The sequence below is a fragment of the Saccostrea cucullata genome, unplaced genomic scaffold (genome assembly GCF_032062105.1).
Source record: "Saccostrea cucullata isolate Sc308-1 unplaced genomic scaffold, CSIRO_AGI_Scuc_v1 ctg352, whole genome shotgun sequence".
Taxonomy (NCBI): Eukaryota; Metazoa; Mollusca; class Bivalvia; order Ostreida; family Ostreidae; genus Saccostrea; species Saccostrea cuccullata.
In genome coordinates, this window is record NW_026926384.1 from 175,001 (window position 1) to 194,724 (window position 19,724).

At 32.2% G+C, this 19,724-nt stretch overlaps 1 protein-coding gene across 5 annotated transcripts in view; it reads right to left on the reverse strand.

Annotated features, from left to right (window-relative positions):
* LOC134271512 (fibroleukin-like) overlaps positions 1 to 19,724 on the reverse strand; it is a 253,551-nt gene that overhangs the window by 167,773 nt on the left and 66,054 nt on the right. The window contains exons 2-5 of one of the 5 annotated variants that reach the window (XM_062753706.1): positions 15,429 to 15,562; positions 14,857 to 14,953; positions 14,256 to 14,423; positions 12,003 to 12,521 (exon numbers count right to left, since the gene is read on the reverse strand). The exons of 2 other annotated variants lie outside the window; for them this stretch is intronic. In XM_062753706.1, coding sequence (XP_062609690.1) covers positions 12,256 to 12,521; positions 14,256 to 14,423; positions 14,857 to 14,953; positions 15,429 to 15,562 — 665 coding nt within the window. In that variant the 3' untranslated portion in view covers positions 12,003 to 12,255. Of the gene's footprint in view, positions 1 to 12,002; positions 12,522 to 14,255; positions 14,424 to 14,856; positions 14,954 to 15,428; positions 15,563 to 15,767; positions 16,128 to 19,724 lie in introns of those variants that run through there. 2 more of the 5 variants (XM_062753702.1, XM_062753707.1) reach the window with 2 other exon arrangements.

Consider the following 19,724-nt stretch of genomic DNA (forward strand, 5'->3'; position numbering starts at 1 on the left):
CCCTGAACTCCTTCTACATTTTACTCAGTAGCCTAACCAGCTTTTGGGAGATGGTTGGTGGGGTCATGTAGATGTGCAGTAAGGTTTTGAAATTTTGATTTTGCCCTGGGGGATCAAATGGGGGTCGAAAAATGACGTTTTTTATGCAAAAATCTCCATCTTCCCTGAACTCCTCTTACATTTTATTCAGCAGCCTAATCATATTTTAGGAGATGGTTGGTGGGGTCATGCAGATGTGCAGGTAGGTTTCGGAGTTTTGATTTTGCCCCGGGGAGTCAAATAAGGGTCGAAAAATGATGTTTTTTATGGAAAAAGCCCCATCTTCCCTGAACTCCTTTTACATTTTATTCAGCATCCTAATCATCTTTGGGAGATGGTTGGTTGGGTCATGTAGATGTGCAGTTAGGTTTCGGAATTTTGATTTTGCCCAGGGGGTCAAATGAGGGTTGAAAAATGACGTTTTTTTATGGAAAAAGCCCAGTCTTCCCTAAACTCCTTTTTTGTTTTAAACAGTGGTCTTATCATCTTTTGGGAGAGTTCACTCTTTTGAAATTTTGTTAAAACATCAAGGTCAAGGGGTAAAAAATCATAGCATGTTGGGAGCCTCTTGTTATGGGTAATGTTCACTTGAAATGTGAAAGTCAAATCTCTTCTCAATGAAAAGGAAATACAACATTAATGAAAACTAAGTTAAACTTCAAGGTCAAGGTCACAGAGTCAAAAAGTCATGATACATTTTGGAAGGTCTTATCACAGGTAATATGAATGCCCTTTCATTTATCTTTCAAAATGATCAATTCAAAGCAATTAATTTTTTAAGGAAATTAGGTCAAACTTCAAAATCATGGGTAATGAAAATCATAGTGTATGTAGAATGGTATTGTCCCATTTAATACTAATACACATGTTTAATATAAAAGTCCTATCTCTTCTCATTCAAAATATACGACCATGATGACTAAGGTTAAATTTATTGTGACAGATGGGCAGATTGACAAACAAATGAGATTTAATGTACCCTACCTTTAGCAAAAATGGGGACAATAAATGTCTTTGCTGTTCTTGAGAAGAAGATTTATGTTGGAACAAGATGTGTTTGTGAAACACTACGCGCCCGGCGGCAACAAAGTTAAAAAAATCTTCTTTTAGCATATTGATCACAGTCAAGGTAACAAGGTCATTGACCATGGTGTCATTCGAAAGAACTTAATCAGTGGAGTATGCGTACTAAATATGAAGTCCCTATCTCCTATGGTTCAAAAGTTGTGGCAAAAAGTGTAAAGAGCTATTTTTAGCATATCCGTCACAGTCAAGGTCACAAGATCATTGACCTTGCCGTCGTTTGAAAGGACTTTATCAGTGGAGTATGCATATCAAATATGAAGTCCCTATCTCCTATGGTTCAAAAGTTATGACAAACAGTGGAAAAAGCTATTTTTAGAATATAGGTCACAGTCAAGGTCACAAAGTCATTGACTATGGTGTCATTTGAAAGAACTTAATCGGTGGAGTATGCATACCAAATATGAAGTCCTTATCTCTGATGGTTCAAAAGTTATGGCAAAAAGTGTAAAAAGCTATTTTTAGCATATAGGTCACAGTCAAAGTCACAAGATCATTGACCTTGATGTCATTTGAAAGGACTCTATTAGTGGAGTATGCATACCAAATATGAAGTCCCTATCTCCTATGGTTCAAAAGTTATGACAAACAATGGAAAAAGCTATTTTTAGCATATAAGTCTTAGTCAAGGTCACAAGGTCATTGACCTTGAAGTCATTTGAAAGGACTTTATTAGTGGAGTATGCTTACCAAATATGAAGTCTCTACCCCTTATTGTTCAAAAGTTATGGCCAAGGTTAAAGTTGACAAACAGACAAACAGATAAACAGACAAACAGACAAACAGACAGGACAAAAACAATATACGCCCGGGATCTATCAATCCGGGCGCTTAAAAAGTACCCTGCATATTTAAATGTAAATTGGTTGAAATTAGCCCAGTGGTTCTTAAGAAGTTAATGTGAAAAGTTTGCAGATAAACAGATGGACAACAGAAATCAGTACATTTCAGAAAACAGTATGCTTATAAATAGTTAATCAAGGTGCTTTGGGTAGCAAAATAAAGCTAAACTGGTATATCTAATTCATCCGCAGAGCTTAGTATATTTCAATATGCACAACCTTTTCAACTCTTATAATTATTTTTTAAAATTTATATCACCATGTCTCATTCAAGGGAGAACTAGAGATATGACCAGATGTATATCTGTTGAATATAAAATACATGTACATGTATTCTGTGTTTTTTTTTAGTAATTTGTTTGTTTGTTGTGACAGCAACTGTTATGGCAGCTTTTGGCAAAGGTTGAAGTTTCTCAAATGTAAGTCAAACTCCAAGGTCAAGGTCAAAGGGTCTAAATTGTTGGTATCAAAGGGAAAGTCTTGTCACAAGGAATACAAATGTGAAAAAAGGGAGAAATCCCTAGAACTTCCTCACCTGTTCAAAAGTTATTGCCAAGGTTAAAGTTAAATTGGATTCAACTCTAAGGTCTAGGTCAAAAATAATTATACCTGTTGAAAGTTCACAATGATTACACATGTAAGAGCATGAAAGTCCTAGCACCACCTGTTCAAAACTTACGCCAAGTTCAAGGTATTTTTCTTGTAAAATTGGGTCAAACTCCAAGGTCAAGAGATCAAGAGGTCAAAATTGGTGGTACCCATTAAAAGGTTTTGCCAAAAGAAATTTACCTATGAAATATTGAAGCCATGTGTGTAGCCCAATCCACTTAAAAAATATGGGCAAGGTTAAAGTTTCCGTGGACAAACAAAAATACATAAACATAGGAAACAAAATATGTATAAATAGTCAAATGAAAAAATTTTCTACTATTATGGAGTCAGAAGATCAATTGTCATTTCAGGTACAGGGAGTCAGTGGCTAGGGAGTTCAGACCCCCCCCCCCCTGGAATTAGCAGTTATTTAAATAAGACTATATATGTACTGTAGAGAATAAAAATGACTTTGGACATCCTCCCCCTTAGAAAACAGGGACTCCACCATCATTGTTTTTATTATTATTTTTTATTTCCATCTCAGGAAATCTTGGGCTGATTTTTTTGACTGAGGTGTGACACCCCCCCCCCCCTTTCTGAAAAAAAAATTCTGGATCTGCGTCTGTTATATACTGAATGTCCGCAACGGGAGATAACTTGACAATGTGAAATTTGTCGACTGTGGCATGCGATGATCTTTGAACATGTTGACCCTTTTTGAACTTCAACCTAACCATTTGCATTTATTTATTTTTATGCAATCTATACTAAATCTTGTACTTACCGAATGTCATAGGTCGTGACAACGAATTCATGAAATATAATCCATATAATCCAATTAAAACACAAATGATTTTAACTGACCACACTGCATCGTCAGCATACATGTGCTAAATAATCTCATTCGACAAACCTTTGCTGATTCCGTTGCCAGTATGAATTGGCCGAGGTGTGCCGAGAGGTGATATCTATAAATATGATAATGGGTGACGCAAACCCAATGTGAATGTAAAAAATAAAACTGTTTAGTACAAGAACAAATTTCAAACTATCATAATAAACTAAACTATGTTTTTTGAAAAAGTGAGAGTGAGAGAGAGAGAGAGAGAGAGTGTGTGTGTGTGTGTGTGTGGGGGGGGGGGGGGAGATAGGCATTGACAAATTAATCGGGTTGTATTTTCAATGGGTTTTTTTCCCGACAAAATACTAAAATCAGTTTGCACATTTTGATAAATTCATCAAAAACGCTTTGTACTAAAATAATATTTTATGTCGTTGAGAAAGTAAATTTAAAAAGTTCCAAATTATGGGAAAATTATTTATTTGAATCTATTTATTTAAGTAATTTACTTCAATCATTAATTAAATTCTGTTATTTCAGACTGGTAATGAATTAAGTATTTTAAAATACATATGTGAGGCTCAGAGTTGATATGGTCTGTGGCAACGCACTTTGAAAAATTTACGCACTTTGAAAAAAAATTTCAAAGTGCGTTAGAATTTTGGACAAAATCAACGCACTTTGAAAAAATTTTTCAAAGTGCGTTAAATTTGGGACCAACTCAACGCACTTTGAAAAAATTTTTTAAAGTGCGTTAAGAGTCTACATCAATATATTTTACCATGGAGACACTTAACGCACTTTGAAAAAAAATCATATTTTAGTCATGGAAAGATTTTATTTGTTATTTATCTTTCAAAAAACTAAGCCTAACCCTAACCTCAAAAATGAATTGATTTACTCCCGTCGAAAAGAGGAGAAGACGGGTATAAGATCCCTCAGTCCAAATCTTTATATTTCCAATACATAGGTGTCGGTAACAAACGGGAGAGGGGAGCAATAAATCTAAAAAGGGTACGCTGCATTTTCAATGCTTATACGATGTATATATCTTTCCAAAATAAGTGGGGGGCTTAGCCCCCCCATCCCCTCTCTCGATGTCTATGCTATACTCAAAGCATTCATATAATTATGTATTTACCTAACTGGTATGACGTTGAAAACTTTCAATAATAAATGAGTTAATTAAAACAGATGAAAACTAGAAATTTTTATGTACAGTAAAACGTTTGAGAGAGAAAGAATTTTCATAGTTTTGAACAATCAAATTGGCCCCTTTTTATTATGATAAATGCTAAGTTGCTTGAAGCTGTCCTCTGTTAGAGCCCCCTATACACCTTTACATCTACTTATCAAAGACTAGAATTGAAAAAAAAGAAAAAACGAATTAATGAACTTAAACAATTGTCACTCTTTTTTTCAAGACCCTTTAATAGTTTTTTTTTTATCAAAACCTTAAATATTTAAAACTTCAATATCTCAGGTCCTATGACTTTATCATAAAAAAGTTATCAAACCAGAATTTGTTATTTATCATACCGAGTATTTGAAGGAATATTGATCAATCTTTACATTTTTTTCAAAGTGCGTTAATATGGTCGATATTAACGCACTTTGAAAAAAAATTATTTTTTTCAAAGTGCGTTAGCTTGGTCCCAAATTTTAACGCACTTTGAAAAAATTTTTCAAAGTGCCTATTTTTTCAAAGTGCGTTGTAACAATGGTCATCTGAAAATTTTATGTTCAATTTGACGAATACATGTACGGTGATAATTATAGAATTATTTTGACTTCTTCCTTGGAAAGTCCAATATGAATGAGTGTATATTTAGAGGCAAACACCATAGTGCGGGTATTACTGTCTCATGACAGCATCTAGTTTTTTTTCTATATGTGTATAAATATGAAGTAGGAATTACTTAGCCGCATGTCTTTGTTTCTCCCACACCAACGAAACAAATAAAATACTTTCAAGAGTGACACTGAGTATTAGATGGGTAAGAATGTTTCAATTAAGGAATAGAAATATCATTTCCTTGTCATGTCAAAAATTATAATTGATAAAAGATAATTAAGTTGGTTGTTAGCATCAGAGGAAGCTTATATTACAAAAAGGGACTTAAGATGTCCTTATCAATATCCTCATAAGTAACACTAAGTCTGAAAAATCTTGGCACCTTCACTTCTCTCTCTCTTTCTGTCAACATGATTGCTAGTAAAGTTTTTTTTTGTTTCTATTCTATGCTATGCTATGTTTCTATTCTATGCTTTGGTTCAGAAAATCTAAACCAAAATATTTATTTTTTTCTTCTTTTTTAATTCATATACTGAGTACTAGGGTCGTATAAAGTAATAAACTACACTGTATATCACGTTTATTCGTTCCTGGCATTACAAGCTGATTACTGCATGTGTATTAAATGTGAATAGTGTACTTGCATGCAAACACTACTTGTTCTCCCCGTTTAAAAATAAAGAAAGACGAAAAATATATAGTATTTACAATAACGGAAAATTTATTTTCCAATGTTTAACATATTGTAAATGCATGTGTATTTCTTTTCGATCTATTGTCATGATTTTATACCCTCTATTTTTATGGTTTAACGCGATTGCTATAATTTGACTGAGAAAATTACGATTAAAACCTCAAAATTTGGAACAGACCTTTCCACAACCTCCAATTACGATCCAATCATGATGCATATTGCCGATTACATTCATTTCTGAGACCTTATGACACCAAACGCCGTAATCAGTCATTTTATCACGTATATTTTCACAACACTTCAACAGTCGATATCATCGGATAGTGAAAGTGATCTTCAATCGCGGAGGTAAAAAGAGCGTTGAACCTAAACGGTGCATACGCCACCTACATTCAGGGGCGGGTAATTCGAAGTTTTATTTGCCATTGTGTACATGCTTGCCTCTTGACTCATACTGTTAAATTTACTACAATAGTGGTGTAACGGTCAGTTGTGTGAAAAACTCATTTTGTTACACCAGTGATACACATATACATATAACATTATTGTAGTAAAATGTTAAAACATTCTACAAACAAGTTTGCATTACTATAGCTAAATTTTCTTTCAGTAATAAAACTTTACATGTTTTATTTCTAATGTATTTGTTTTTACAATGAAAATTTATTCACTGAAATGGATAGGCTTACTATGAAAAAATCAACAGAATATACACGCGCAAACAAAGGAATTTTTAAAACTGAAATTATTTTTCAAAAGGTGTTTTATTTATTTTCATTATGTTTATGGAGATAACGAGATAACGAAAAGTATTCAATATTAAGTCCTTAAAAATTGGGATCAGAGCAAACACGGACCTTACTCCTGCGTATATGACCGGTCTGCAGGGGATGCTCACTCCTGCATGGCACCTGATCCCATCTCTGATGTTTCGATGGTCAGTGTTTGTTCTGCTCTTATTTGGTATTGTTTCATAGACTTTGAGATTGAACACTGTTCGTTATCTCCATATCCTTCCTGTAACCAGACCGACCAATAAAATTGCAAATATATACTTCTTCTTTACTTGCAAATAATAGAGAGGTTTAGTTACACGTTTTGCGACGAACGTGTACGGGTGACGTCATCAATTCTTGTGCTGTACAACGTCATGACGTCAAATCTGACGTGTAGCTACAAGTTTAGAACGTGTAATACACTGGCTACACGTACGACGTAAACGGGAAAAGTTATGGATTAAATTCTTTATTTTTTGATGCAGTTGATTGATTTTTGTGCAATAAATCAAGAACACTAGTCTATCTAAAAAGTTTCATGAATGATGATTCGATGATTTCATCGAAGTATTAGTATTTTTATCGATGAAAAGTTAAACTGATACCAAAAAGGATGTTTATTTTGTACACAGGATTCCTTTGAAGAAGACCCCGTCCGCCAATTCACCAAATAAAAGTTTTTTTTGTGATTTCTGCCTTTCTGTTATTTTTATTAAAAACTATTTTTACACCTCTTCATGTATATTCTTTATTTTTTATAATAAAATAATTTAGAACTATAGCATAACATCCACAGGCACGAGTGACATAACACAAAATATAACCCATCCCCTAATAAGTTATAGGAAGTAAGCCAATGTGTAAAGTCAACTGCTTGTTGAGATTGTATTTCATTAACTTTTTTTCTTATGTAGTATCAGTTGTAAAGATCTAGAGCAGACGCTTATTAAAAAAAGGAGGCGGTGTCTGATTTTGGTTTTTACAATGTATTGATGTATTATATTTTATTCCATGCCTCGTTTCTAGACGTTATAATGATTGATTTTTCTCATTTTATCGTTCCCCCATCTAAAAAATGTGCAAAATGTGGTCGTTTTTTATCGTCAATTAAATATTTATGATTCCTTCCATTTCAAAGTGAAAAAAAACTTAATATCCTGTAGAAATACTAGTTGACAAAATATTCAGAGCAATTCACTGCATCGAGATGACAATACATATAATAATTATTCAGTTTTTGATATCTATGAGTAGAGTAAGCATAAATTCCATTTCGCCCATTGATTTGTTTAAATTAGAAAAATAGATACAGTACAACTATATATTCAAGAAGTGGTGTAAATCAGATGTGGATACTTAAAAATTCTAAAGAACTTTTGGACAATTGGAAATCACAAGACTTTACAAAAATCAACAGCATAAAAACTTACGACTTTTCAACTTTATACACAACAATTCCGTACGACAAATTAAAATCCAGGCTTTTTGATATCATTGACAGCTGCTTCTTCAACAAAAATGGAACTCGTAAGTTTAATTACCTCGTCATTGGTCATTTGAAAAATTATTTTGTTAAAACAGATTCTGATTGCACACATAAGTACTCTGAAGTGACATCAAGAACATGCTTGAGTTTCTGATTGACAATATCTATGTGGTTTTTGGAGACCAGGTATTCCAACAATCTATTGGAATTCCCATGGGTACAAATTGCGCTCCGTTATTAGCAGACTTATTTTTTATATTCATATGAAGCAGAATTTATGCAAAATCTTTTGCGTGAGAAGAAGAGAACACTTGCTGTGGCCTTCAACTCGACATTTAGATATATCGACGACGTATTGTCAATTAATAATGATAGTTTCCATTCCTACGTCGACACGATATATCCTGGTGAGCTTGAGATAAAAGATACCACAGAGTCCGACACTTCTGCTTCATACTTGGATATTTTACTTGAAAAAGACACAAATGGTAATCTAACAACCAAGCTATATGATAAACGTGATGACTTTAACTTTCAACTCGTTTAAACGTGAAAATTCAATTTTGTGTGTAAGGTTGTGTGTGTAGTGGGGGGGGGGGGGTGGGGGGTTAGCCCCATTGACTTCCAAATCTTTATATCTATGATTTTTTTATACTACTAACGTAACAGGTTATCAAAGGATGGTCCGTGCTTTTTAAAGGGAACCAAGTTCAAGACCCCCTACCCCCTCTCCCCGATCTGCGCATGAATATGTAAAAGAATAAATTCCCTTCTTCTGTTTTTAAATTATTATGATTCTTTTAAAGAGGAAACCTTCTATGTCTTCTTCCCGGTTATATATGTATTTTTCTTGGTGTCTTTGTGTCAATATAAAAAATATATGCACCCTTTTGCGTCTGTGTCAATTTGAAGGGAAACATGTTTGGGGAAAATCAAGCAGTATCATAGGGTTGTAGAAAACGAAAACCCTGTCTCAGAACAGATAAATTTATAATTTTATTGCTTAAAGTAATAAAAACAAATAATATTTTGTAACAAGATACCAGTGACTCCATGCTGTCAATGGATTTCGTCAATTGTGTTTAGCTTACAACAACTTAAAAATAACATGTTCCAATTTCTTAATCAGACCAAAGAAATGTAATTAAGATATGTCTTTCCATAATTGTTTCAGCAGTATTTTTTTTCATTTCTCTCTGCAACCTTTTATCACGCTGATTCACAGAAGGCCCAACTTTATTACTAGGAGTTATGTGTCTTTTCTCAGTCAGAATAGAAATCAATTAAATTTTAATGTAAAGTTTGTAAATATTCAGGCTCTTTATTTGTTTTTTCTTGGGAGGAAGAGCATTACGTATTTTAAAGATGATTATTCCTTATGCAAATTTTTAAAGACCTCGTTTCATAACTGCAAAATTGTATTGCTTAGTTTCCTTGCCGAAGGTAAGGAACAGTTTTGAGTTGATAGTTTTCATAAAAAATAAACTTAATGCGAACATTATCATTTTTATACCCACTATTTTATAATGTATTTTTTTTCTTTAAAACACCTTTTTATTTTCTATCTACAAAATATTTATAATTGAAAAGCCTTTGCAACATGCATTAACGTCTAGCTGCAGAAAATTTAGAGTTATGAATTTATATTTTAGTTAACTATGAAAACTTAATTGATTCCGTCAAGTAAATGTTGAGCCCTTTACATCTTTCTTTGGCAACGTTGGGGTATATTTCTCTTCATTTCAGCATTGCACTACCCATTTTATTTCTTAATGTTAGATATTTTATTTCTTCATCTTGTATATTTAATCCGCCACCCAAACCCTTTAAAGGCTTCTTTTGAGACCCCCCCCCCCCAAAAAAAAAAAAAATAGATAAAATTATAAAGGGTATTATGGGGGAAATAATATGCAATTGAGTATAAGAGTATTTCTCAAATAAGAAAAGGAAAGTTTGTCGATTAATCGATGCAGGAAAGAAGAGGGGTGAATAGGGCAGACAGAATGCCTATAGTACGACAGATAAGATGTGAAAATTTTAATCTCAATTGAATCCAAATTTTACTTGATATTTCATCTAATATTAATGTATTCGTTATGTAAAATCTCTACAATTTACAAATACCCACAAAGACAAAATATTTGCCTATGAAAATGCTTACACACACTAAAAAGAACAAAAACGATCATTTTCTTGTACTTCAACAAAATTTTTCAATATGAGTGGGTCTTCCCTCCATTTTTTTTAAAGATGATCCTAAAAGTGTGCTATAAAATACACATTTTGTGGTATTCAAAAACATGGAGCGAAGACCCACTATACCTTAAAAGTACAATTTTATTACACAACATTAGCGTCTTTCCGAGAAATACTTCAAGTCCATTAAGTCGCTGGTCATATCACGAACATGATTTAAATTCCTAAAATCACCATGAGCGGTGTAGCATAATGGTTAATGCTTTAGTCTCAAAGCAGTATGCTATTGACACGTCGGATATTTATTGCTTAGGCCATCCTTAAAAAAATGTTTGTTTGGAATTGCCGCCTGAAGGGTTTCAGACACAGGAGGAAGGGAGGGAAATTATTTTTTTTAATTGAAGATAAATTTAATTTTTTTTTATAAAAATCTCAGTAAACAGTAAATACGTATACATTTTCTTACTTTTAAAAAAAGTATCTACCATCAACAATAAACCTAATTTTGCATAGGTCTGACATGTGATAAATGTAATGGGCCAAAAAATTGATTAAATAAAAAAAAAGATCTTCCTACTTTTGGTCAATAAAATTTTTTCAGGAGGGGGCATTTCAATGAGGCGGGAGGCAATTCCACACAAACTATAATTTTATTTTGGCCTTAGGGTTCGAATCCCACGAATACCATCTAATAATTTTATGAAAGAATTTTTTTACGATATTTTTTTCTCTCTCAGAAGTTTTTTTTTCTCATAATTTCAAAACTTTCAATTATTAAAAGTTAATTTAAATAATCAATTCACATATTTAATATGATTTCTTAATATCTGACGCTATAGGCATTCTGCCCGTCTTGTTCACCCATCTTCTTAGAGAAATATATCCTTAAAAGTGTGCAGAAAACTGCACAACATTTGCATTACGGGATCTGTAGTATTTTTGTCTAACAGACTAAATATACATCAATATAAACCCTATTTTTTTTTTAATTTGAAGCTAGTTTATGAAACTTAAAGAGCGCAAACTTTGATTTCGTCTTATGAAGTTGATCTTTTACTACATTCAATGTTAGCGATATCAAAATGAATCATTTAATCCTCTGTTCTTCCATTCATTGATTTGGCTTGTAAATGCAGCATTTTCCACACACAAATAAGATACATGGTCAAAGGAGAAGAAATATTTGTATATGAAAAAAAAATCTACGTAATCAAACCACGCATATGTATGGATATGATTGGTTAATGGAGTTATACATTATGATAGGCTGATATATGATTGGTTAATGGAGTTATACATTATGATAAGCTGATATATGATTGGTTAATGGAGTTATACATTATGATAGGCTGATATATGATTGGTTAATGGAGTTATACATTATGATAGGCTGATATATGATTGGTTAATGGAGTTATACATTATGATAGGCTGATATATGATTGGTTAATGGAGTTATACATTATGATAGGCTGATAAAATTCTATACTACTTCTCCCAGTTCTCTGAACTTTCACGGGGATCAATTAAAATACTAGCGTGTATAAAAACACATTTTCTTTGTTATCTATATACTTTATAATACCATATGATTAAGAACAAAAATACAATGAATAATATGAGAACAAAAATCTTATTATTTAATAATGATTGAATGCGATTTTCGTATTTCTAGGAAGTAAGGTTACATGTATAACACTATTTTTAGAACATTATAAATATTAGGACTTTTTATTAAATTCATTACACATCATATTATATCTATAAAAGTTTTACTTTGTAATATATCATCCATGCCATCATTATCTCAAGAATAAAGTCATAATCATTTATAATAAAAGTTGTTAACTTTAACTAAGATATGTGAACAACTATAAAAAAAACAACTATGGATAAAAGATATAAAAAGTCAGTTAGGTTTGATCATCATGAGAGTTTCTTTTATCTGTTTATTATCAGTCACTGTGGGATACCATGGGAAGGCCCAGGACCCCGAGGACCATTGACCGTTAAGGAAGGCGAAGTGACACCATTTGAACCACCAGCCTCCTCTAATGTCACTGTAAGCAGCACAGTGACCAAATATCCAATTGTAGTTATCGATCCACCTGTCATTGTCTCTGTCTGGGGTACTGAAGGACATCCCAGACAGATCGTAGCTTCTCATGCTGTCTCCTGAAATACAATATTATAAAAAGATACAACAATCATCTCCAGTCAATCTGTCATTATCTTTGTCTGGGGTAGAGAAGTGTCTAACATAGAGTCACCTGTAAAATTATCAGAGAAAAATATAACATGAACACCTATTTCAGATTAGATCATTATTATTTACTAAACATTTAAAGCTTAAAGCATCTATAGTATTCAACAATAAAAACTTTTTTTGAATTACTTTAAATTGCATTGCTTTCAATTACAATAGATGGATGCATTGCTTTCAATTACAATAGATGAACACTGTTTTCATTTAATATTTAACGTTGTTTTTCTGTTGTCATTTGATTTCTTTTTTGACTGTATACGAACATGTTGATGAGTCTCAACAGAAATAAAAAGATTGATTGATTGAATGTATGTTGTTTAGCGTCCCTCTCGAGCATTTTTCACTCATATAGTGACGCCATCACTTGCTGGTTGAATAGTAGAAATTTTGTTTTATAATACATGTTATACACCTCAATTGAGCAGTTTGCTATGTTTTCGTTTCAGCATCAACTACGACACTGAACCTTGATTTATACGATATCATCCGAGGGACCAGTCTGCACGCCCTACAGTGGGATTGGAATTACAATTCAAATGTGTGCAAAACGGGAACAAACCAACAAAAGGAATACAACAATAAAGGAAAAAGGTAATTACACAAATTGGTTTGTTCCCGTTTTGCACACATTTGAATTACAGGTAATTAAAAAATGTGTGAAAACGGGAGTGTGACCAGGTGAAATAATTACTTAATTGCTATAGTCAATACCATACTTTGTATGGATGACATACTAAAGTATGTTTGTGAAAGGTGAACTAGGCCTAATAGTGAAACAATAAGAGAATAAATACAAAGTTAATGTATTTGATATTTATTTATTGAGTATAATTAATTTTTATTCTCTATTTTCGCTATTATTTGTTACATCTTTAATTCATTTAGAATTTTTCTGAAAAGTATTCTTTAAAAAAAGGATTTAATTAATAAATAATGTTAAATAAATATTGATAATTTATTCAATACAATAAAATATTTTCCCATACATATATATAGAATTTTAATAAAATGCTTATAAAATTGTATTTAACATCATAAGAATACATTAAGCTAAACCAGGTAAATCCAGGTAAATCCCAAACCAGAAATCAGACTATAATTGCTATCAAAACACAATTCACACCTATTGTTCTATACTTAATTATCAAATGTGTGCAAAACGGGAACACACCCTTTTGTTAAGTCTTCAACACAAAAGCGGGATAATTACAGAAAGTCCTCGTTATCGACTGTAAGTAATTACATTTCCAATGAAAGTTTTTTTTATATATTTTTTAATTCAATAATCGTTTAACACCTTAATTGATTTCTCTGTATGAGTTATGTATCTGACAACATTACGTACAAGTACACATGTAGTGGTTATGACGAGGAAATGTTCAATCTTTAGCAATTTATTACTGATTGGCTCATATAGTATGGACTCTTGATTTTTAATATACAAGGAAAATTTTACTTTCGAAATATTGTTATCCACACACACCCCTCCATTAAGTACGTAACTTTAGGGCTGATTCTCAGAGAAAGAGTTGGTATTTGTCTTTCTGTCACAAGAAAAACTCTCTCTCTCTCTCTCTCTCTCTCTCTCTCTCTCTCTCTCCTTATCGGTCGTCATTCGTACTTTATTTTTTCCGTTTACCTACCCAGTGTTCCGGAAGCTTGTCCTCCAAGAAAAAGTCTGTATTTGTTGGTTTCATCAGCAACAGAGAACTGGTTGTATAATTCATAGAGCTTTGTCCCATTAGTCAGTGTGACAGCGACGTAGAGGGAGGAGTTCCTTCCCTTGGTTAATTGATGTATTACGTCATTTCCTGAAATATTTTATCGTCGTGTAATATATAAAGAATTAATAAAGCAAAAAATATTTATTTCAAGTTGTCATATAATTCAACATATGATTATGAAGGTATGCAGAAATTTCTAATTGTGTAGTGCATGCAGCAATGAACTTACATGTTTTGAAATCAAAGTAGGGAAATTGTTATATATTGTATTTTACATAAATTGTTTTAAACTTCTTTTTAACTGCTTAAAAATTAAATGCTAATTTTAACTGTTAATTATCAGAAGAATTATCATCCCCTAAAACAACATAGAACATTACACAGTTATAGAATGGATACAAGGTAAATAGCAAATTAATGGTTCCCCGAGGGAGGGGGATATTTCTGCATCTGGAATCTTAACCCTCGGGGGGCTATAAATTTGTCCTCTGTAGTCATTCCATAACTGTATATAGTTTACCAATCCAGTAGGATGCGTTAGGATTCCCGAATCCCGTCTTGTAGTCTGTCCAGGTTCTATCGAAACTGACTGACCCATTGACACGTTTCTGGATAGCCTTAGGATTTGTGAATTATGTCGGGTTAATTAAAGAAAGTAGTGAAGTTAAATTTTTTAAAGTTATGATTTAAACACAAAAGATTCGTACATAAGTCCTCTTCAATTATATTAAAACCAACAACTATTTGAAGTTGAAAAAACTTTGTCATCAAAATTATGATCTTTAATTATTTTTTCTACTTTGTAATGAAAATATGTATTTCGGAATTTATTATCCTCCTGTAAACAAGGCTAAAAATAATTTAATGTTAATTCAGCTAAAAAATAATGATTGCAGTTTCAAAATCAAAGTTTAATAAATTATTAAAGAAATAATAGTTAAAATTTATGGTTGAGTTAAAAAGAGAGGGAGAGAGAGAGAGAGAGAAAGTGAGAGGGAGAAAGTGAGAGGGAGAGAAAGGGAGACAGAGATCAGAGAAAAGAGAGAGAGAGAAATTCAGAGAGGAGAGAGAGAGAGAGAGAGAAGATCTTACCGTCCACCCTCCACCTTCAGTCATCATGTCACAGAAGACGCTGACCTTGATGTTATTACCAAATGGATAAATATCATAGACACCAGAATCTGTATTGCCATGGATATAGAGGTTCTTACAATCTTTATATAACTCTGAAAGAAAAAACAACAACATAAATATATGATATGATAATAATCGTTATATAAAATTTACTCTGAGAGAGAGAGAGAGAGAGAGAGAGAGAGAGAGAGAGAGAGAGAGAGAGAGAGAGAGAGAGAGAGAGAGAGAGAGAGAGAGAGAGAGAGAGAGAGAGAGAGAGAGAGAGAGAGAGAGAGAGAGAGAGAGAGAGAGAGTTACCTGACTTGATGGTTTCCAGTATACTACTCTTCAAATCTTCGTGGATGTTAGTTTCATTTTTCTTAATCTGCGCGATTTCTTGTTTTAAGGAATCAATTTGTCTCGCTTTCTCCTGTCGTAAGTACTCAATCTTTTCGTTTAATATTTTAATCGTCTGATCATTACGCTCGCAGTCATGTTTTTCATTGAAATAAATTTGCTGACAACTGGTGGCACAAAAGAACAAGACGTACACGAAGATAACTACACAAAATCCTGCCATGATTTAACTCGCGCGCTGTCTGAAAATAAGCTTCCCTAAAATAATCCATAGTTTATATACCCTTAAAACGGGAAGTTAAAAGTTTCCCTAAAATATTACTCTACCGAAACACTTAAACGTTCAGCAGCGAATTTTATACGTCAGTCAAGAAAAAAATAAAATATTCAGGATGCATGATCATAGGTCAAGTTCAGACTAATGCTGGTAGTGGATGGCATTATATACATTGTATATACCAGTTTTAAAACTTAAAATGGACATATTGTTTTTACGATTCCGCACTACATCTTTAACAAACAGAAATAGATATATAAATCACGATATATACTTGACAAAAAAAGTTCAAAATATTTAGGAATCAATATTTTCAAAACGAAATACGGCTTAATACTTATTTAAGATTTCAGAGAATTATCAGTTTTATTTCACAGACTTTGAAGAAAAAAACGGAAAATGATATTTCTGTAACTAAATTTATGCAAGACTTAATATTTTAGATTAAAAATAATTATTTTAAGGTAATTCTTTAAAATGGATTTTGTTTATATATTAAAAATTTGTACATGATGTGGGTCGTATAATTTGATTGAATTGGATTCAGATATTTTGATCAAAAATGGCAGCATGGAATGCCTTAAATTATGATTACAAATTTTATCCTTATGTTTCCAATGATTCAATGTCTGATAAACTTGCCAATTATTCAACTTTTTTATAAGAAATTTAAAATTAATTAAATTACAAATAGGCTCAAGAGATTAACAGATTAATCAAAATTCGAAAATCATGCCGTGTCCATGTATATTTGTCGACTAACTAGTTATGTAAGCATTGAGAAATGTTTATTTCTTTGTATAAAAAAATATATTTATTTTCAATGAATTGATTTCAATATTATCTTGACCACAATAAGAAGTAAATGATAATTAAAATCAGATTTTTTTCAAAAAGGCGATAAAGATCTAAGTACGGTTTATCACAATATTGATCGCGCTATTTGACGAGAACTTAAAATTAATATTGTACGACTTACTATATTGCTTGTTTACGGGCGATAATTAGTTCGTTCTGCATTTTATTATGTAAATTGCGCTTTTTCATTTTATTTGGATTTTAGTTAATAAATTAAGAAAAACAAACAAGGGAAATGCTTATTTTACAAATAACATTCCGGTAAAAACTTACAAAACGAAATGTACGATCTGCACGATTAAAAACGCACACGATTGAGTCATTACACGAACGATCTTGCACGTTAAACGAACGATCACTCACGATACACGAACGATTTTACACGATTGGTTTGTCAACAATAACGTTCCAGCCAATGTATATACCAGTTTTAAAACTTAAAATGGACATATTGTTTTCAACCACTACATCTTTAACTACAATTATTGCTGTTTTTAATGTGTCAATCGATGATTTATACACCTGATTACAATATTTTTTAAGGGTAATGAATATTACAGGTGGCTAAATCATCTAAACCATCAGCAATAACTGTTTTATTATATGATTAAATAATAGCAAACTCCTACATTACTGTTTCTTAGCTTTCATTGAAAGTTTTTTAACAAGAAATTTCAACAAGAACACATTGTAACTGAAAAAATGGAGCAGGTCAATAATCTCTTAAATTGACCTGCAATAATTCCTTGTATTGACCTGGAACGTTGCAGGCAATATCAATCAGGTATTTTTCTAACATAGTTGTATCTCAGCCAATCAGATAGAAGGAAATTATTCAATCATATAATAAAAATCAATATATACTGGACAAGAAAGTTAAGGATCATCAAATTAAATATGTTTTACAATTACTGGATCATAGAAAACAGAATGCATTTTTAATTTAAGTATCATATTTTATATTCAAAAAGTGAAAATCAAACATTGGAGGTGATAAATTTGTTTGAACACACGATACGAATTGTTCATTAAGGTCACTTTAGAATTCGGCATGTTGGGGGTAGACCTGAATACGATATTTTTTTCAGAAGAGTCAAATTACTTCACTAGAGCGATTGCCAGTATTTTGTATGACCTCCCCGCAATGCAGCGCAACATATGATGCCTGTCAGCCGTCCAAGGCAAGCCTGAGGGATTGTTATCATTCCTCCTGCAATCTGTACTATGAGATCTATCATTTGTCCATTAAGATGAAATCATCCCCGATTATGCATGTAATACGTAACCTATAGGAAAAGAATATCATTTCGGTATTTTAAACCTGTCAGGTTGCGTTCAATAATGTGATCGGTTTTGTAGTCAAAATGCCTGCCCAAATCATCATCAAACCTCCATTTACTCTGTATTGCTCAGAAATGACACAATCAGCATATCTTTCCCCAATTGCAATTCAAACAAGTCTTCTGTCATCATAATATACACAAAGTCAAAATGGCGAATACAAACACCAATGACGTTATTGCCAAATTTTTGTGTTCTGTTAACTGTAGTCGATTTGAAATGCGGCACTCAAAATTAATGCGGCATTAGAGATTTCCTTTCAGTGAACTGTTTTTTATTCTGAAGAATGCCCAGCTTTAAATAAGATAATTTTTGAAAGCGGTGCGTCTCACAAATTTCCAAAAACAATGTCATAACTTTTTTTTCCCGATTAGTCCTTTTTGACAATTTTCTGCATGTTAATATTTTTTCCAGTAATCGATTAAATTACGATTTTGTAAAGATAAAAATGGATGATTACTGATTACTTATGATTACATCCATGCTGCAAACTGTAATCGATTACAGCTGATTATCGATTCTGGCCTGACATACTGAAATTTCCTTTTGTTCACTACAGAAAACCCTCTTTGATACTTTAAAGCTTCCATTATTCCACTTACTTTTTTAACGCCACGTACTTTCTTGATCAATATTTCCCAAAACTCAGTAAACACGTGTGATTTAAGTATCGAATCATGTTAATGACATGTTTTTAAAACTACTTAAGCCTAGTTGTCCTATAAATTCATGGGTATGAAAAAATTATTTCTGTGTAAAAATATGATCCCTAACTTATTTTGCCCAGTATATAATATGTATAATGAGACTTTCAAATTTATTTATATTCTTTACATTAATCTGTTGAAACTACAATTATCACACATTTAAAATTTCTAATACTTTCTCAATATAAGTTTGAATTCTTAAGAATTTAAAAGCGTTTTTTTTTTTATTCCCAGAAGCAATTTGTGTATGAGGTACACAAATAAATTACGTTGTGAATTGATAATTGATATTTATTCAAAAGGTATCAATGCCACTTTTTGTATAGAATACCAACCTCAACTCTATAAGGTATGGGATATATGGAGATAACGAATAGTATTGGAGCTTAAAAATCCATTAAACAAAACAAAAAGAGCAAGACAAACAAGGACCGGAAAAACATCAGCGATGGGACCAGGTACCATGAAGAAGTAAGAATCTCTATCCGCCCGGTCACATCAACGTTTGCTCCTTATTATTCAATAATCGACAATCGTTTCAAAAATACCATTTCAAACCCAGTCTCTCTCTCTCTCTCTTTCTCTTATATGTGTTTTTGAAACAGCAACTTAATTCAATTTATCATACTAGAGCTTTTATCAAAAGAAAATATACACACTATTCCACGTCAATCAATTCTCTTTAAAGAACAAATCTATCTTTGCGTTGAGATTAATTTTCATAAGGTATTGGAT